At 46.2% G+C, this 19,951-nt stretch overlaps 1 protein-coding gene across 3 annotated transcripts; it reads left to right on the plus strand.

Annotated features, from left to right (window-relative positions):
- Positions 1–1,574: 1,574 nt before the first annotated feature.
- On the plus strand, positions 1,575–19,259 carry LOC115367007 (axin-2-like). 3 transcript variants are annotated; one of them, XM_030062709.1, is made up of 11 exons: positions 1,575–1,820; positions 3,304–4,247; positions 6,837–6,977; positions 9,838–9,940; positions 11,859–11,999; positions 12,626–13,047; positions 13,155–13,304; positions 13,426–13,659; positions 13,860–13,964; positions 15,256–15,381; positions 17,956–19,259. In XM_030062709.1, exons 2-11 carry the CDS (start codon positions 3,415–3,417, stop codon positions 18,080–18,082), a joined length of 2,382 nt encoding a protein of 793 aa, XP_029918569.1. In that variant the 5' UTR covers positions 1,575–1,820; positions 3,304–3,414; the 3' UTR covers positions 18,083–19,259. The 3 variants fall into 3 exon arrangements, with proteins under 3 accessions (XP_029918569.1, XP_029918562.1, XP_029918576.1); XM_030062702.1 differs by lacking the exon at positions 1,575–1,820 and adding an exon at positions 2,199–2,390; XM_030062716.1 differs by lacking the exon at positions 1,575–1,820 and adding an exon at positions 2,872–3,017.
- The last annotated feature ends 692 nt before the right edge of the window (positions 19,260–19,951 follow it).

Here is a 19,951-nt window from a genome sequence, read left to right on the forward strand (position 1 = left end):
GGAAGTGGTTGGCAGGATGTCAATGTAATCAACTGGACTCTTATGCCGTACCAAGAAAACAAGAAAGGCTTCTTTTTTTTTTTTTTTTTTTTTTTTTTTTTTTTTGATGGATGCATTTAGTCTCTGCACTGGCTCGCTATAGCTCATATTTGAGCATGTGAAAAGAATTCAACAAAATCCCAAGACTGAAACATACCATTTGGTAACCTGATGCTAAACGATAGCCATATAGATACAACAATCTGACCCAGTTGTCAGCAGGAGCCAACAGAGCCATCCCCACACATTGCATCAAATTTTTCTATTTAAAACAGGATATTAAGCGTAGATTTGGATAAGCGCCATATAGGATGCTGTTATACAAATGCAATATTTGCACAACATGCTTATTTCTTTACAGTTCAGCATGAAGCGACTAACACTGGAGTCCTCAGAGTAGTTGGATTTCATTAGTTCCCTTGTCCTGTACCATCATGAGTTTTGTGAATTTGAATCCTCTGACTTATATAATTATATTTCTCCTTTAAAGTTGATTTTCAACATCAAAGGGACAATATAGCCTTTGAAGTACCATGGGATTGGATCACTGTCTAACCCACTCTTTAAGATTCTGTCACAATGACATTAGGGAAGTCATGTGAATTAAAAGACTCGAGAACAGTTCTTGCCTTTGCTCTCTGTCCAATTTCAATCAAAATGTCATGCTATGCCATTTCCCTTGCATGTGGAACTGGCAAGTGTGTTAGGGTTGACATCTTTGTGGCTAAAACATGGATGACTAATATACAAATTATGACAGTTACACTCTATAGGATTATCCTATCAGTGCTATACCTAGGGGAATCAACGTTTGAATCATTGTGGCAATTATTTCAAATTATATTAAACTGTGAAGTCTTGACGGTCACATCCCTTACCAAAAAAGAACTCTACTAATCCTATAATAAAGTCGGGATACTACATGAATGTCACAATGATAGCATGGGAGACATAAAAGTCATTTAGGTCACCATAAACTCACTAGATACATACAGAAATAATACACGAATATCACGGTGATATAATAGGATATATGTTCCATAAGAATGCCATTAACTATTATGTGCAATAGACACACTTACAGTCAAATATAATGATTTTTCGTTTGGAGGTTAAACACAGTAAATGATTCTCATTTGGATAAGCAATAGGCAACAAAAGTAGCTACTCTGAGCCTGAGAGCTGATGTAGTAACAGCAGGATTGTAAGAATAACGCTATTGGGGCGGTAGATCACTTACTTCTGACGCTCCAAAGCCTCGGGGAGTTGGCTCGAGATTGTCTGTCTTTGATAAGGTCCTCAAGCCCGAGTAAAAACTTTTTCCGGCTTGCAAAACTTTATTAAACATTTATAAACATCGACATTTATCCGACGTGCGGATGACGAGCGTGTGACCGGGTGCGATGACGCATTTTCGCACCGCTTCCCTGCCTTTTTCGTGGCTGTTATTGTAAAGATGAGTAGTTGTTGTTTTATGTATCTTCCGGGACCAGGCCGGCGGTTCTTCACTTTGAAGTCCACAGTTAAACCTTCAGCCCAGTTGGTTTAGAAACAGCCTGGAGGAGCTCTACCGCTTGCTATGACTTCTTGAAACACTACGTGGGGAAGCAAGTCGAGGGGGGAAAGGCGCTTGTCTTTCTTCATGGTTGTATTAAATTTGTGCTGTGTGATAACCATTGGGACGGTAGGAGAGCAGCACCGGGGCGAGTGTATAGGCACAGCCTGTTGGAGTACTTTACTTTCCCGGGTATCATAACGGAGGCTAGTCGGCTACATGGATGGTAAGTTGTAAGAAAGCTGTTCCACAGGCCCCCTCTCTTGGCCGCTTTGATGTGCTGCTGCTGAGCTTTGAAGTTGAGAAATGTGGGCTGTGTTTCTTGTTTGTGGGCGAGAAATACGGTAAAATAGATAAGGAGCTTATCAATTGTGTGTATATATGAATGTATGAATGTGTAGCCTAGATTTTTTTTTTTTTTTTTTTAAAGCGAATGTTTGTTGGGTGGTGTGTCTTGTAGCTGGGAAAAAAGTGGGATGTATTCTTCAGTAAGAGCCCCCCCTCCTCCTCTTTTTACCTCCTCCAGATTTTGACACCCCCAGTGATCTACATAGGGACTGTGCCTGCCTACTCTGAGGTCAGTTGTTGAATGGGACAGGGTACATTAAACTACATCGCTTGTTTTGCAGCAAGATAGGACACATGTGGCACGGCTTAGGCTTTAAATAGTCCGTCGTCGCTTTTTGCGTTGGATTACCATCTGGACAGTTTTGGATTGTATACACTTCTGCGGATAATGGAGTAATAGTTGAACTTTTTTTGCGGGTATTACTCCGGGTGAATTTGCTCTGCAATGGTATGTGATTCAAGTTTTTTTTTTTTCTATGTACACGCTCCAAAGGATTTTAGCATCGGTTATAGTACTACCTATGTGGTTACATCGTTACAAGCCTGTTGAGGCTGTATTAGCCATTATGTAGTCTATGTAGATACTTTTGTGGTATTTTCGCTACTCGTCATTAATGGTTTAAAAAAATCTGTCTCTTGGATTTGGCACCGAGTTGTGCGTTTGACGCTCGGGTTGAAATCACTTGTGGGATGAGGTTTATTCGCAGTTATTACAGGCGTTTTCACCGTGTTGGTAGTTCAGACACGTTGCCGGGGCTGTGGCTTTAATAATATGCTGTAATATCCTTCTTGGGCTCATGTTAAGGCGATTGATCGCTAACATTTATGCATGAGCGACTGGCTTTTCCCGCGGGGCTTTTTACCCTCTTCCATTATAACGTTAAGGTCATTGTGGCGCTGATCTGATGCATTTCCACTCGTCTGTACAATCTCTGGGATGATGAGAACAAGTGTGAGCTACGTGGGAAACGATTCAGTGTGTGTAATGCAGACAGGGGTAGGGTACGGCGTCCGAAACAGATTGGGAATTAATTGGAGTTGAAGCCTGTGACATGGACTCGTTAGGAAAACACGTGTAAGCCACAGTACGAGAATACGGTTTTGGTGAAGAGTGAGGCTCTGTGAGATGATTATTCTTGTAAAATGTTTTTTGATGTGACAGATCAATGCATATTGAGAATGTAGGCTGCAGTTGATCTCTCATTTAGAGTATAAATAGATAAATGAAATGAAAAAAAGCCTTTCATATTTTCTTTCTCTGTGAACCCGGCGAGGGTTTTTGAAAGGGACTGTTTACTTGATGTCTGCCTTTGAAGTTCAGCAGGATCTGGCTTTGATTAGATCAATACTTTGTGTTTCAGAGTGAAGAGGAGCTGAGAAGCTCCCCCGCTGCTTTTAGAGAGTGAGGAGGATTAGGTTGGAGCTCAGAGGAGGCACGACGGCACTCTCACACGGCAACTGGAGCTGGAGCCATGAGCAGGGCGCTTACGGAGCACATCAGTAGTAGCTTCCGAGAAGATGCTCCTCGTCCTCCGGTACCGGGGGAGGAGGGAGAGGCGTCATGCTACAACCCCAGCAAATCTGCCAAAATGAGAGCCCAGAGCAAGGTTAAAGATAGCCCCGCCGCCGCCGCGCCTCCCGGCTCCACGCCGAGGAGGAACGAGGATGGACTCGGGGAGCCAGAGGGCAGCGCGTCCCCGGACTCGCCCCTAGTCCGGTGGACCAAGTCTCTGCATTTTCTCCTGGGAGACCAAGACGGCGCTCACCTGTTCAGGACCTTTCTGGAGCGGGAGAAATGCGTGGACACTTTGGACTTTTGGTTCGCCTGCAACGGCTTCAGGCAAATGGACTTAAAGGATACCAAAACGCTGCGAGTTGCCAAAGTTATTTTCAAGCGGTACATCGAGAACAACAGCATTGTCGCCAAGCAGCTGAAACCCGCCACCAAGACCTTTATAAGGGATAGTATTAAGAAGCAGCAAATAGACTCTGCGATGTTTGACCAGGCGCAGACGGAAATTCAGTCCACCATGGAAGAGAACGCGTACCAGATGTTTTTGACCTCTGACATATACCTCGAATACGTGCGCTCCGGCTGCGAGAACGCGGCTTACGTGAACCACGGCGGGCTCGGCAGCCTCAAGCTGATGTGCGGATACCTGCCACCTCTCATGGAGGAAGAGGAGTGGAGTTGTAATGACCTGAAGGCAAAAACGTTAGCGTCTGTGGTTGGGCTGTCTGCGAAAACCCTGAGGGCTACTGCGACCATCCGGACAGCAGCTGAAGTGCTTGAGAGTGGATGCAGGTAAGCGCTGCGCTCACCTTTTAGCTGCGCGCATTTGTTGAATTGCACTTTTTATTAATGTTGAATGCTGAGTCTCCGTGCATGCAACTCTGCCCGTCGCCGTTCATTCATTAGTGCAACTACAGGGTGTAAACCGCATGTATGGCAGCTGGCAGTTATTTCACAAATGCCTGCAAGAGATAAAGGCACTTGATCAAAGGGTCTCGGAGGAACATGCCTGTATATTTGTGCCCTCTTGCCTTGCAGTTAGTCAGGGGGGGTGGAGGGGCGGGGTGGGTACAAAACATCAATGGATCTGGTCCTTCCTTTTAAGTAAATGGTGTCTCGCAGGCAGCCCTCTGCTGGCTTGCTCAAGTTTCCTGTGCTTTGAAACCCTTCCTCCGGTTCAGGCATGAATTCAGACACCAAGCCTCATGACTGCTGCAGCTACATGAAACTATATGATGCTATTGGAAAGTTATGCAGCATTTCAGTCTTTTTCTTACCCACTAAGTCATATAGTTGTTGCAGCCTAGCAAAAATGTCCTCACTCAAAGAAATGCTCAAACAGAGTTAAAGCAACTGCATGCACTCAGACTTGCCAAACAGAGATAGGCTATTGCTCTCTTGGTCAGAGATGAAAGTGGAAGTATTTGTGGAAGGCATTTGGGCTTTTATCTTCAGAACTTGTCCCACATATTGTCCAACAGCTGAAATCTCTTCAAGCCAGGAACATTTTCAAAAACTGGATTTTATGCATGAGTGTGCATCAAAGAGCACTTTCAAAGTTGTTGTTTTTTTTTAACTGAACTGCTTTGAGTATTGTCCTCACATCTGGACACAATTATTACTGAGAGGTCTGACAATGTCTTGTTCCTTTGGTGTTGGTAGGAAAAGAGCAATTTGCAAATAATCCACTCTTTCCTTGTCAAGTTACCAAAACGTTCTGGGGGATTAGGGATTGAAAATTGTCCTCAGCCTGTAATTTTTCATAACAGCGTAAACAGCAAAATAATTTTTAAAAAGTCTTGGCACATGCACTAACTCACATTTAACACTCCCTTGAGAGTTTGTATGTTTGTAAGTGGCCATAGGAGCTGGAAAGCAGCGGGCTTGTTGACTTGAGAGCATCTCCCCAGTTTCCTGGTGTGATCCCCAACATTCCTGTTTTTCACCAAAAGAAAAGCAGGAGAGGGAGCCCCCTCTCTCTCCCTTCCGTCACCCACTCTCTCTCCCCCTTTCCCCCTGCCCCTCGCCATCTCTTTAGGTCAACCAATTTCCATCTCAAACATGTGGAACTAATTTTGCCACTGCACAGATTCTTTTTTTACCCCTCCTTTTAAAAACCTCCAACACTTTCTTCTTCCAAACTGATAGAAAAATACAACAACAACACATCCCCTCAGCTGAAGTTCACTAGTTTCCACCACCATTCCTACTTTGCCATAGCTTGTGTGTGTGTGTGCATGTGTGTTTCAATGTTTTTCTTCCTCTTTCCTTTATATCCAGTGCTTTTATCTCTCCTTTTTGAAAAATCTGTCTGACAGAGACTAAGCATGCTTTGGAGGGAGACAGAGAGAGACAAGAGGAGGGGAAGGGGGAAAGACAGGAAGGGGGGGATCATGAAAGAAAGAAAAGAGATGGAGAAAGAGAGTAGGGTGGGAGGGGGTGGGGTGCAGAGAGCCCAGCTGTGCTAAATACCTGACTCTTTGCGCGGACCTTCCAAAGGTCAGGTTTGAGCTTGGGGCCTACGGCTTTAGTCATGCTGGGGTTCTCCTCTCAGCACTCCCGGCAGTAGGCATTCTCATAAAGAAAGGGGCCCTCCTTCCCCTTTTCCCTCTCTCTCCCTCCCTCTCTAAAGCTCAAGTTCCCCCTCCCCTTCTTCCCTCCCTCTTCCTTGTCCACCCCCTTCACTACTGGAACAGGAATGCAACACAGCAGGAGAGAGTAGAAAGAGAGAGGGAGACTTTAGAAAGGAAGGGGGGATTGTTGGAGGGGGCGAGGGTAAAGGAGGGGCCCCAGACTTTGGAGGATAGAGGACATGAGAGAGGGAGAGAGAAAGGGGTGAGTGCGAGGAGGAGAAAACACTCCAAGAAAAGAGAGAGAGAGAGAGTGAAGTTTCAGAGAGTGGAAAAGTGCGGGAGTAGGGGCCTTGCCCAAACAAAAGGGTGGAGAGATAGCAGGAGAGAGAGAGAGAGAGAGGAGTGAAGTGCTGTTGTTCATTCACATACAGCGAGGCTGCTCACTTCACTCACTCCACCCTTCACCCCTCCACCCCTCACAACCCCTGTATGTTAGGGGGAAGGGACATGAAAGAGAGAGAGAGAGAGAGAGAAAAGAAAAAAAGAGAACCCACAACCCCAGCTCTGATACTGTTGTCACATTCCTTAAGCCCCAAAGTTTTGCAAAAGTGTCTCTAATTACCGAAATCTATGAAGAAGTTGCACAAAACAAACTCCAAGCTGTCATGTTTGCTCTTATAACCTTGATGAAATCAACACCAGGATATTAGGCAAACTAAGCCTCACCCCAAATTTATCATGTCTATTCACTGCATGACCCCACCTAGGAGAAAAAAAAACAAATGATCTCTTCCTAAACCTTTTCCAGGTCCCATCGGCGAGGAGACCCCGCCAGCCCCTACTTTGTCAACTCGGGCTACATCTTCGCCCCTGCCACCAGTGCCAACGACAGTGAGATCTCCAGCGATGCCACGACAGACGATTCCATGTCCATGACGGACAGTAGCGTGTAAGTGCTTCCTCCGGTTTTAGTTCTTATTAAAATCAAAAGCAGGGGTCAGTTTCATTTCAGCTCAGCCTGCTCCGGAGATGATATACCGACTTCAAAAAGCTCATTTCCATTCAGCTGACCCTGGCCAAGGCTCTGTGAGTTTTAGAAGTTCCATAGTATCTAGACTTGCCGGGATCAGAGTTCAGTCAACACCTTTCCAGGAAAAAGACGAGGGGTGAGAAGAAAAATATTTGGCTGTGTAGTTCAAAAGACTCAGCTTTTCTTGGGGCCAGAGGATTGTGCAGTTGTGAAAGAATGGTCTGTAATGTATTTTAATCATCCTCTGTGATTGACTTCAGGTAATTCTATTAATGTGTAGTTGTTGCTGTGGCCTCCAGGGAGATAACTCTGGGAAAGTCATTATGTCTAAAGACCTTTTGAAGTTTATTCTGATGCGTTACAGGCTGGAGCGAGAGGGGGAAAAAACGAGAGAACGTCTTGATGTGGGTGGGGGCGTTGCCTCATTTTCCTCAAAGTCGAAATGTATCCATCCCACCCACCCTTCTGCCACAACAGACTTGTTTTTTTCATATTATCTAATCGCTTTTTCCCTTTGAAGAGCTGGAGGAGAGGGGGAGAGGGAAATAGCCATTCGGGCCTCAAGACAAACTCATTGAAAAATGTTGGCACCAAATGAAAGGAGGCTTACTCACATGGTGGGTCGGTTTCCTGCCACTGGCCTCTGCGGCGTGCTGAGATCATGTGTCTGCAAGGCTTTCACAGGGGTTACTCATTTCTGGACCTCGGGACAAGGCATGAGGAACTCCCACTGGCCAGACCAGGGCACCCCCAAAAAATCACCCCCACCCACCCAGCCAGCCAGCCTTCCACAGCTACTCTCCTCCACCCTCCAGAGCCAATAGCGGGAGTGGTGAGGCTCGAAGTGCAAGGGAGTGAGAAAATAAAGTGCACAGAGTATAAAGGGCTTAACTGAATCGCTTTCAGCCTATTGTTAGGCGAGGGGAGCTTAGGGGGATAAGAGGGTGGCTGGCTGCTTTGAAAATGACTTGCACAACTGAATAGGAGTTCCCCATAAAGTAAGGGCCCATGAAACCATGAAAGAGTCCACGGCTGTTTTCTCTTCCCCAACCTGCACAAAGGGCCCAGCCATTGCTTGGGTTGCCAGGGTGGGGGCAGTTTGGATTGATAAAAACACAGTTAGCAAGAGGGACATGGAGAGATCTGTTGGGGCATGATGTTTTGCTGCAAAGTTTGGGGTACTTGTTTGGTGCACAAGTTCCTCTGGGCTGTTGAGGTTGACTTTGGAAGATCTGGAAGAAGTTTCCTGTGTTTCCACCTGCTCCTCAAGGGACGGTGGATTGTAGTCTCAAGGGTGCCGTTTGTGAAGTATTGATTCTTTTTTTGGGCAGCACGCTTCACTTTTTAGAGGCTTGTTGCGATGTGGTTGATATCGACTGCTTGGCATTGCTATCAAGTTCCCCTTGATGATGTCAGAGAGATAATGTTGTTTATAGGCCTTGTCTAGATGAACAAAAGATGTAAATATGTTGCTAGATAACGCCTGGCCACAATGATATCATATCTTCATTGTTAAACATTATCATGTCTCAAAGTCATATTCCCTCAGTAGTCGTCACCAAGGTCTTCAACACAGACAGCTCCCCTGTCCTTGTCCCCTGCTCTCGCCTCTTTACACCCCTAACCGATATTAATAAAAACCCCAGCTTCTTCCTCTCTCATTCGAGGGAACAATTTGATTAGTGGGTCCTTTTATAGTGGTTAAAAGGCACACTGCAAATTTGAATCTCATTTCCCAGATAAAGAACAAGAAGAGGAGGATTTGGGGAAGGGGGGGCGGGTGGAGGAAGGGGTGGGGGGATTTTTTTTTTCTCTTTTTGCTTATATCTTATTTATGGATTTACTTGGACGCTGGGGAATGCTGCTGCACCAACTTCAAACATTACCTTATCTTACAAACCAGCCTTTTGATGTTGCTGAGATCAGAGGCTCACAGCAGAGTGCTTGCCAAACGAAGATGGCAGCGGGTGCATATGTGCATGAGTGTGAGATTTCAAAGAGGCAGCGGAAAAACTAGCGTTTGGGCTAGGTCAGACACTTCTGAGCAGCCAAAACGGCCAAGATAATTGGCCCGGCTTAAATGGCAGCTGACTGGAAAAGCTAACAGACACAGAGAATGAAAAGCCGAGAATAAGATTCCCCCAATAAATGTTTAATTGTCCAGAGACTAGTATTCCTAGTTATGTTTTTTTTTTTTTTTGCTATTATTATTATGTCAGAGCTACAAAGCTTGCAGCACTTAGCACCATTACCCAGCCAGCTTTAGCCAGCTTAGTGTCTGAGTATCACTAGCCACTGAAGGCGGCACTAACTCTCTTCTGCCTTTAAAAACAGCTACTTTTGGTGTTGACAAGGACTGATGTAAACTTATCAGTGGGACTCTTCTTTTGAAGCCCACACTGGGATGTTTAGCATATCTCTCCCATTGTCCGGGTGTGTTTTGTTATGTGTGTTTTTGTTGCCTTGGCTTCAAGGGCTCCCTAGCCCTTTGATTTAAATGCAGTGTGCCTGGTGGGTGGTTACTGGGTGGTGTTGTGTCGGTCACTTCAATCCCTAACCCTGATGATGAACTACCTCTGTCTCCACAAAGTTTGGCTACTGGTGCTAATGCGCCCACAGTGGCGGTGTGAGAGTATAATGACATGTATGATGAGTAACAGTAGGTGAGCACAAGATCTTTTGGATAGATAGCTGTCACAGTTGTGAATGGCTTGTGACTGATGTTTACTTAGCATGTAACTGTATATCTTTTTTTTTTTTTTTTTTTTTTTTTGCACAGAGATGGAATCCCTCCATACAAGCTGGGCACCAAGAAGCAGCTCCAGCGCGAGATGCATCGCAGTGTCAAGATCAATGGCCAGGTTTCACTACCCCACTTTCCTGTAAGTTCTACTTCCTTAAGTTCTACTTCCTGTCTCAACGTTTCCTCCCTTTTTTATCTGCTAAACTCAAACTTTTACACACTGACAGACAACTGGGTCCTGATTCCCTCGAGGAGTTCTGTTTTATTTTTTTTTTTTTTCAGAGCGCATGTTGTGACAGAATACTATATTTCCATTCCCCCGCTCGTTTTCATATAAAAGTCAGGGTAAATGAAAGGCAGAATTTGCATACCACTTCACTTTTTCTTCTACCGTCTCAAGTCTCCCCCCCTCCACCTTCCCCCATCCCAGTAGCTTCTGTTGGGCTGTCAAATATAAACTTGTGTTGCCTTCTTTGTGTTCCTTCTCAATAAGTGCAGTATGATGTGTAGTGTTATAGCTTCATAGTTTTAAGTCAGTCACGATTGTCATGGTGAAAGCAGTGGTGATGGTGATAACAGCAATTCCGAAGTTGAGGTCAGGATTGAAAGTGCTGCTTTAACCCTCGCAGCAGAATGGGAGGCTCTTGTCTTATTACCCCCAAACCCAGTACCATGTCCCGTTAACATGGCTCAATCCACAGAGTCATTTGGGGTCATGTGTGCACCGGAGGGTTTTGTAGACCTCAAAGTTTGTGTGGCACCGTTTAAGGGCCTCAGTTAGAGGAAACTGACACAGAATGTGAAAGCTTGTGGTTGAGCCAAGAGAAGAAATATGAAAATCTTTTGTATTCCTATCCTAAATACAGGTATGTGTATGTGGAAGTTTTTGTGTGTGTGTGTGTGTATGTTTGTGCATGTGTTGAGTGTGTTGTCTGTTTCTCCTTTTTTTTCTCTCTCTCTCTTTTTTCTCTCTCATTCTCTCTCTCTCTCTCTGTCTCTCTCTTCCTTTCCCACTTGCACTCCTTTAATGTCTCCCTCCTGATTTGGAGATGGCTCTGTCTCCCATGATGCACCAGCCCCAGGCAGCGGGGGCCCCGTGCAGGGCTGGCGCTCCTTTGCCAGCAGCTCCGCTTGCCTTTCTTCTCCTTCCCTTCATCGTCTCTACAAAGAGATGAGAGGAACAACAAAAAAAGAGTCAAAATCAAGAAAGCCAGTGTGCCAAATAACAAAAAAGTAAGAGAGGGTGAGAGAGAGAAAGAGAGAGAGAGAGAGAAGCCAGCGCATATAGTTAAAGAAAAAGGAGGATAATGTGACTAGAGTACCTCTGAGCTGCCCTGCGTGCAGTCAGGAAATAAATTACTACTTCCCCTCAGATCTCCCCGGTATTTGACTTCTCTATCCTCTCCCTCCCTCTTTTCCCGCATTCCCTTTCTCTCTGTCTCACTCTCTCTCTCTCTGCCACCGTTGCCACTTCACAAACACACGTCTCAATCCTCTTCTTTTTTCTTGCTTTTAATTTTGTCCCCCTTTCCCCTTTTTTCTTCTCTGCTCCTCTCCTCTCCTCGCTCTCTCTCTTCTCTGTCGATATCTGGCTTTTATTCGGAGATTTAAAGCCGCGTGTCCCTCCCACCCCTAGTGTGCGTTTGATGTTTGACAAGGGCCCTTTGAAGTGTGCTGACTTCAGAGGCTGCCTAGCTGATGGCTTGGTCGGGCTACAGAGGGTGCAGGCAGGGGGCCTCCCCTCCGAGCGAGACCAACTGCTACCCCGCTACTGCTACCCCCTTCTCTCCCGCTTGCCCGACTGCCTGGCACTGCCAAGGGCACTGGGCATGAGAAGATCTGGGGAGAGACAGGGGGCTGAGAAGGTTCAGGTTAGCTCGAGGGCAAGGGCATCTGGATTAGGCCTTTTTGGAACAGTGGCAAGCTTTTTTGGAACAAGCCAGGATTAGGGCAAGGGCAGTGGATTAATGCGCCATATTGCATCCGTCAGAAACACTAAGCAGTCACACACAGCCACCCTCTAAAGTGTCCTTCCTCCTGTGTTGTGCGCCCTGCAGAGGACACACAGGCTGCCTAAGGAGATGACCCCCGTCGAGCCGTCGGCCTTTGCTGCTCAGCTCATCGCGCGGCTGGAGAAGCTGAAGAGAGAGCAGGACACCATGAGTTCACTGGAGGAGAGGCTGCAGCAGATCCAGGAGGTACGGACACTTTTCCAAACAGCCTGACACTGCCGCCGTCCTCCAACGTTTAGCGCGGCTGCCACTTGGAAACCCTGACTTGTATCCAAGTAAAGACTTAACTTGGGAGGGAGAAATGTTCCATATAGCAATACAGAGCCTTTATGCCAGCTTTAGCATGTCGAAGAACAGGGAAAAGGGACCAAGGGAATTGGAAGTCTGCCTCGGTTTAGCTACTTCTTCCCTCTTCCTCTCTGTCCTCCACTATTTCATCTGGAGAAAGTTTCAAACTTATGTTTCTTGACACACTTGAAGTTTCTTCAAATAGTTAGCACTTAGCTACTCTCCAGTGGCACGTTTGCTGAATATGTGTAGTGCCAGTCTCTTTGTGAAGCACAGGCACACTCTGCATTATAGATGAAGCACACCCAAAGCCTGTTAGCGAGGATAACAGTGCGGCAAAAGAGAGACTCAAATCAAGTTATCCAAGCGTTTGCTCTCGCTGACTTAAGAGGACGATAGATATAAGTTGGTGTTAGTGGAGACATAAATTCCTCCGCTTGCTGGTTCAAGGAGTGTTTCCCACATGAAAGTTTCATCAGTTGTGTTCATGTTTTTCTGTGCTTTCTGTGTGTTTGCGTGTCCAGGAGGAGGAAAGGGAGGAGAGCGGCGACCTCACCTGCAGCACCGCCCTCCACCACCCTCTGCTGCCCACTGGCAATCAATGCGAGGAGGACCCCCAGGCCATACTAGATGAGCACCTATCCCGTGTCCTCAAGACACCCGGCTGCCAATCGCCCGGCGTGGTGCGGCACTCGCCGCGCGCACGCTCCCCAGATCGGACCACCGCCTTGGTGTCCTCTGGCCACGGGCCCTTCCTCGGTGCCTTTCCTGCGGTCTCCAAGGTCCTGATGGCAGGCAGGCAGTCCACCAAGCACATCCACCATCACTACATCCACCATCACCATGCTGGGCCCAAGACCAAGGAGCAGATCGAGGCCGAGGCAGCTCAGCGTGTGCAGTGCCTCTGCCCTCCAGGGGGCGCCGATTTCTCCGACTTCGCCCATGCGTGAGTGGAACTTGTGAACTGCATTGAGACCTGCTTTCAGACACTAACATCCAAAATAGAATCCTCATTGGTAAAAGCCACTAAACTGTCAATCCTGTTCTCTCCAGTCGCTGCAGCACTTTGTCCAGACGGCCAGTCAAGGCCATTGAGGAGGGTGTGGTGCCACCCAGCCTGCCCCTGGACGCCACCGACCGCTCTCAGAATGTTTGGCAGTGGATCCTAGAGAGTGAAAGGCAGGGCAAGCACAAGCCCCACAGGTAAGGGTTCGTCGAGAATCACCACACCTGAGCTGTAATTCCTAAAGTTCGTATTGGACACTGCAGGGATGGTACTGTATTGATTTAATCAGCCTTGTAATCAACCGTTTCACCCCAACAGCGCTCAAGGCTTAAAGAAGTCCAACCCCTTGGAGCCCAAGACCCTGTCGGGCCGGACCCACTCCCCTTGGGGTGGAGGCGGCATCGGCAGTGGGGGTCACCTCCGCGCCCACCACCCCGGACATCCCTTCATCCAGGACCCAGCCATGCCACCCCTACCCCCACCCAACACCCTGGCACAGCTGGAGGAGGCCTGCCGCAGGCTAGAGGAGGTCTCCAAGCCCCCCAAACAGAGGTACACAACTACAGCATACACACACATACACGTTCATGTATACACACACAACCACACTCACAACTGTGCATTTTTCTCATTTTGCACATTTGACATGTGATTGACCACATCAAAGTGGACCGTAAACAGCATCCAGTGTTTTCTTTCTTTGTTTCGAGGTGAGTGCTGATTAGTCACTGATCTCTCCATGATGTTGACAGGCATTCAGCAGCAGCCAGCAGCCTTCAGAGAGACAGGAGTCATCCCGCAGCTGCTTTCCCCACTGGAGGCAGCCCTCTAGCCAGCCCTGGACTTCAACCAGACGAGTATGTCTCCCTCTTCTCACTCATGTCTCTCTCTCTGTCCTCCTCCTACGCCTCTGTTCCTGTGTTTCTGTAACTCAATATTCCTCTTCCTCTTTCTTTTCTTTTCTTTCTTTCATACTCAGACTAGGCAATTTGAACAGTGATTCTAAGCCTGATTTGAATGTTGGCTAGTCAAGGTTGCGGAGGGGCACTCTCAGGCCCAGTGGTCAGCACTGACTATCCATTAGTGTGAATGGGCTGAAGACTGCCAACTGGTTGTTTGGCACAGCACAGTTTTTCCAAGTCTGTGGTTTTTTCAGGCCAATACCAGTTGGGTTCTTCTAGTGTGAAGACTCACCAAGACTGAAATTTGGAAGTGACACTGGCAACCACCAATGGGAGTTAGAAACAAACAGCGGGAAGAAAAACTGGAAGAGAAGTTGCATTTAAAAACAAGGATCCTAGTTAGACTTGATAAATACAGTCTCATATTGAGGAATAAATATAGAATCATCTGAAATTCCTATTCATTTTGTCGTTTAAGAATACATTTGCAATATAAGAGTCAACTGTAGCTTCTTCACTATGCAGCTAAAAAATGACAGAAGACCTAGTTTGTAATTGTATTCACAGTGAACTATTCTGGACAAAAAGATAAACATGTTTGAATGACAGAATCAGGTAGTGTGTGATCACTCGTCTTCACATGCGTGACACCCCATCTTTGTCCTGTCAGACAGTCTTCTAGTTTGTCCAAGCCTTTGCACACACACACACACACACACACTGTCGACCTTCCCTGCCTTCCCCCTCTCTCTCAGAACTTGTGTTTTCAGCCTCTTCTTCACAGATTTTCTCACTCTTGCCTTCAAAGAGAGATGTTGTGAGTCAGCACAGCGATGGCTTTGAACTCCTCTTCTCTCGCCTTTTAATCATTTAAGATTAAACATGCTTTAATACAGTACCCTAAACCACACACACCACTGCAACCAAAAAAGATGAGTTAAATAGCCGTTGGTCGCTCATAGTTTAACGCCTCCCTTCATCCATTTGTTGTTGAATGGGGCGAGTGTTTGATGTTCGGCCACAGCCACCTGACTCCGAGGCCTCTGTTAGTTTTAATTGGTTGACCTCCGGTAAGCCAGCTGTCTGTTGCCCTCACTGAAGTATAGACCACAAAAAAGCCCTGTGTGTGTGTGTGTGTATGTGTGCATTGTGGCTAACAGAGTCTCTGTCCATGTTGAGCTCTCTGACTTCCTCCTGTACACTTTTTTCCAGCTGTTTAAAACCCGTCTTCTTTCTGTATTCCCAGGTCCAAGGAGCTAGTGGTCACCTACTTCTTCTGCGGCGAAGAGATTCCTTACCGCAGCATGATGAAGACCCACTGCCTCACCCTGGGACACTTCAAGGAACAGCTCAGCAAGAAAGGCAACTACAGGTGAATATGCAGCACTAACACAGGTCTGAGTGTGAAATATTGGAGTTTAAGATGGAAGAGGAACTGTAGGTTGATCCAGTGTACACTTACAGAGAGAGGGTTGGGGGGTTCTGTACTGGAGCAATTTTTTTTCTTTCTCACATCTGGTACTGATTTCCATGGTAAGGCAGCCTTAATAAATATGGCTTTGAAGCCCGGGCCCTTTTATTTTGTGCACAAAGACCATTGCGAGGCCCTCAAATTTCTCCTCTGCACTATTGCATCAGGCAACGGCATCACAAACCACAAGCGCCCCTCTTCTGGTAATCACCAATAGCAATTCACGGTAATAATTAACATGACAGAAATACCTACTGTAAGTGTAAGGGCAAATTCCAATGCAGCGCTGCCTGTATTTAGAGCATTAAACGATAACAGCCAATCAGTTGAACGAAATCTGCCATCGAGAGGCCTTGAGCTTCAGTAGAGACTTATTGCGTTAAGTAACCCTCGCAGCACGGCGTAGGTTGTGGGCCATTGTAAAGACATAAAGCTGGTATGCCCGTGACATCAACGTGAGGTTACAGCCACATCTGCTTGTTAGGCAAGAGAGAGACGAAGGCCTGCAAACAAGTCATTGCACCCCCGCTATCCCATAACTCTTCAACGAGCAAAAAAAAAATAATAAATAAATAAAAAAGGAGGGGTGGGGGGGGCAGTTTGATGTGTCTGGCTTTAATGGCAGCAGAATGTGTGGAGTTGGTTAATTTGGACATGGCAGCGGTACAGCGGAGAACAGTACGGCGCAGCTGTGCCAGACGATATTGGTGCCAGATGTTGCGAAGAGAGAAAAATTCTGCCACATAAAACATGTTCCAATGGAAAGGCTGCTTCTCTCTCACTCTGTCTGTCTTGCTCTCTGAAACAAAGTGATGACTTTGAACTATTTGTCAGCGAAGATGTAGCGTTTTCCTCCAGGAAAAAAAGTCCAGTCACAATAACAATATTGAGGAGGCGCATGTGTTATATTTTTGAAGATGGCTAATTCCTCTCCACCATTTGCTGAGACAATAGAAAACAAGAGCCTGTTCTTTCTTTTTGAAATGCGCTGTCATAAAAGAGAGCGATGCCATGCCATCCCGAGGAATATTTTACAGCTGCATATTCAAGCAGAGCCTCGCACAGCTGTGTAACGCACCCTCGACATTCTCTAAACTTGGCCAAACATTTCATTTGCGTCTAATTACAATCAACATGGAAAAGAAAACTGTATGTCTGTACATGTTCTTTTTTTTTTTTTTTTTTTTTTTTTTTTTTTTTTTTAAACTCCCCCACCCTTACATGTGTTGTTTGTACGACTCTTAAGCTGAGTGAATGCTCATAAAACACAGAGAAGCTTTTTTTTTTTCTGGAATTCCTCAGCACAGGCACACATGGACAAAATGAGGCATTTTTCCATTACAAAGCTTATCATTAAATCCCCTCCCGCTGATCTTTTGCTGGGTTTAAAGTGGCAAGGAGAAATCATTAGGAGCTCCGGGAGACTTCACAGTCGCCGGGACCAAGCTAACCCTGGGACTTATCTCTGTTTGAGAGAAGAAGAGTGGGCTAGCCAGGTGACCCATGACCTCCAGGAGACTGTCTGAGTGGTCGCTCCACTCCCTGCCCCCCCAACTCCCAGGGTTTAGCCCCTCAGGCTCGGCCTGCATCCAATCTATCACACCCACTCACCCAGCCAGGGAAGGCCTCCACTCCGTTTCCCCCTGCCTTCCTCCCTTCCTGCTCCCTCTTTTCTTCTGTTCTCGGCTGGTGATCGGAAAGCTGCCCAAAGTGTGTGTGTGTGTGAGAGAGGGAGGAATAGAGGTGTGTGTATGTGCTCTGGATTGTGCTCATGCAGTCACAGGCAGACTCTGAGGCACCTGAAATGTCAACCTGTGTGACAGAAAGGCCCTTCATTTGACAGCCAGCCCAATTAGAAGCCATGGAGACACAGAGAGGGCCAGGGGAGAGCCCACCGCTAAAGAGAGGGAGGGGCGGGGGCCTTAAGACAGCCTCTAATTAACCCTTCAACTTTAATAAGACCTTCCAGGACAGATAGGCATCTGTAGAATGGCTCGTAGTCAAGATGAACAAGTGGATGAGGAGACAAACGCACACACGGATGCGCACACACTCACACACAGAGGCAGGCAGGCTGTTTCAAGCAGCTTGAATTATCACAGGGAGTGTTTAAAGGGAGGGTTCAGCTCTGTTTGTGCAGTGGTGTGATGTGGAGTCAAGCTTTGCCTTTGAAGTGCGGAGGGATAGCATTGAAGGCTATGACTAAGTTGTTTTGAGCAGGATCCATTTCTGGCTCTCAGAGTGTGTGTGTTCGCGTTTGATTTGGACTAAAGGGAGTTGTGCGCGAGCGTGTATATGGAAGTAGTGTGTGTAGGTGCCTCAAAGCAGATAAAAGACGCCAAAATACATGAGATACACTCCTGCTGCCATTCTGTCAAGTTTTGTTGTGTTCATTTTTTTTTTCTCCTCTTTTCTGCTTACACCTACGCTCAACATTTTCTAATCATGGACCTCTCTCCTCTCTTTCCGCCTCAGGTACTACTTCAAGAAGGCCAGCGATGAGTTTGAGTGCGGTGCTGTGTTTGAGGAGGTGTGGGAGGATGCCACCGTGCTGCCCATGTATGAGGGCAAGGTCCTGGGCAAAGTGGAGAGGATGGACTAATGCCACTTTATTGCCAACCAACCCCCCCTCCAACCCCGCCCACCCCCCGCCACCAACCCAACATAATGCCAAACCTTCGCTAAGAACCTTGAGCAAGAGACTCGATGAAACTAGGAAAAAAATACACTCTGGACTCCTTTTTTGTTTTTGTTTTTTTTTTCCTATTTCTTAATATTAAGCTAAACAGAGTTAATATATCCAGCACAAGAGGAGTGATTGAAGGAAGACGAGCCAATGAAGTATGCCGAACCCAGAGGAGGCGCCGCCCCTCCTCCCTGACTTTCTCAACCAATCAGCCTTAGAAACACAAGGGAACGACGCGACATGAGAGACTGGAGAGGACAGCAATGAGAACGATGATAGGAGGCCAGTGGACCGCCTCTTCTTGAATATAACCACTGAAGATGCAGATGACTGTTTTTTTTTTGTTTTGTTTTGTTTTGTTTTTTTAACTTTGTTTTTCTTCTTTGGCGATGTGAGAGACTGATGGTGCGTTCACGCCGGCTTTTCGGCCAAGTGCAAAACGGACTGGCAGGCGACCTGCTCTTAACGTTACACTCTTAACATTGTTACAAAAAAAACGTCTGTACGTGTGCATATACATACATGCGTATATGTATATATACATGTATTATATATAGATGCTTTTTTTGTCATGAGTTGAAAATTTTTATTGAGTATTTATTGAACCCCAACCCCCTTCGCCCTTCCCAAGTCATCTTAAACCTGTGTCCCTCCCTGCCTCCCATTTCCAGCCAATGGGCAAGCTGCTTTGAGTGTTGGGAGAATACTGTGGTGATATTGTTTTGTTTGTTTTGTTTGTTTTTACTTTACACAAAGGACATGACGCCTAGCCCCCCCACCCCACCCCCATAGCCTATAGCCCTGTCTGACCCGTACCAACAACCTTAGCAGAGGTGTTGTGCGAGGCGCACTCCCTCCACCCTTGTAATGGTCAACCCCAGTCTTATATGCTGCTGATAGTTTGTGATGTTCTGTTTGTCACACTAGTGTTTTCTCTCTCTCTCTCTCTCTCTCTCTCTCTCTCTCTCTCTCTCTCTCTCTCTCTCCCTCTCTCTCTCTCTCTCTCTCTCTCTCTCTCCCAGTCCAGCAACAGAGCTCAATCTTTTTTGTTGTGCCTTTGTTTGTACACCAGGCATTGCACAGGGGGGGGAACGAAACAGTTGCAGAATACATACAGAGAGGAGACCTGGAGCACAAGTTGTACCATCTAATAATGGCAGTGTTTACAGCCCGCACACCAAAATAACTTGCGCTAACAAGAACCAGTTTGGGTCACCGAAAATGACTTCTTGAGGAAGTCAGCTAGCATGTCAAAAAACAACAAAAAAAAAAAGGAAAAAAAAATACAACAACAACATTTTGAACATTGAAGAAAAAGTGGCTCCGATATCTTTTGAATGTTGTAACACCATATATAGCAGAGCTCCTGTATACATTGTAATTATGCATTCTGAAGTATGGATACTGACACATGACACATATAGAGTGCACGCATACATACACACACACAGACACACACATAAACACACAAACACACTATCGCTGGTGTTTTCTGAGTACAGCACCTGTGCCTACATGGATGCCATACCATGTGCTACCCTGTTTCAGGGTTTTAATATATATCCCTTGGTTTTCAGAAGGGTTTTATGTTGAAAAGATATTTTTATGCTTTTAATAATATCCTGTAATCATGTTTTTTTTTTTTGTTTTGTTTTGTTTTGTTTTTACACCATGGCCTTTTTGTTTTGTTTCATTCTATCTAAACTGTAAATTATACATTATATAAAGAGTTTCATTTAAAGATTTACATGGACCTATAATTATTGTAATTATTGAGAGATGTAG

The sequence above is a fragment of the Myripristis murdjan genome, chromosome 1 (assembly GCF_902150065.1).
Source record: "Myripristis murdjan chromosome 1, fMyrMur1.1, whole genome shotgun sequence".
In the NCBI taxonomy this organism is placed as follows: Eukaryota; Metazoa; Chordata; class Actinopteri; order Holocentriformes; family Holocentridae; genus Myripristis; species Myripristis murdjan.

Coding starts and splice junctions, on each gene's coding strand:
- LOC115367007 (XM_030062709.1), top strand. CDS start 3,415: ATGAGCAGGGCGCTTACGGAGCACATCAGTAGTAGCTTCCGAGAAGAT. Junction 4,248..6,836: donor GTGCTTGAGAGTGGATGCAG/GTAAGCGCTGCG, acceptor AACCTTTTCCAG/GTCCCATCGGCGAGGAGACC. Junction 15,382..17,955: donor AGCAAGAAAGGCAACTACAG/GTGAATATGCAG, acceptor TTTCCGCCTCAG/GTACTACTTCAAGAAGGCCA.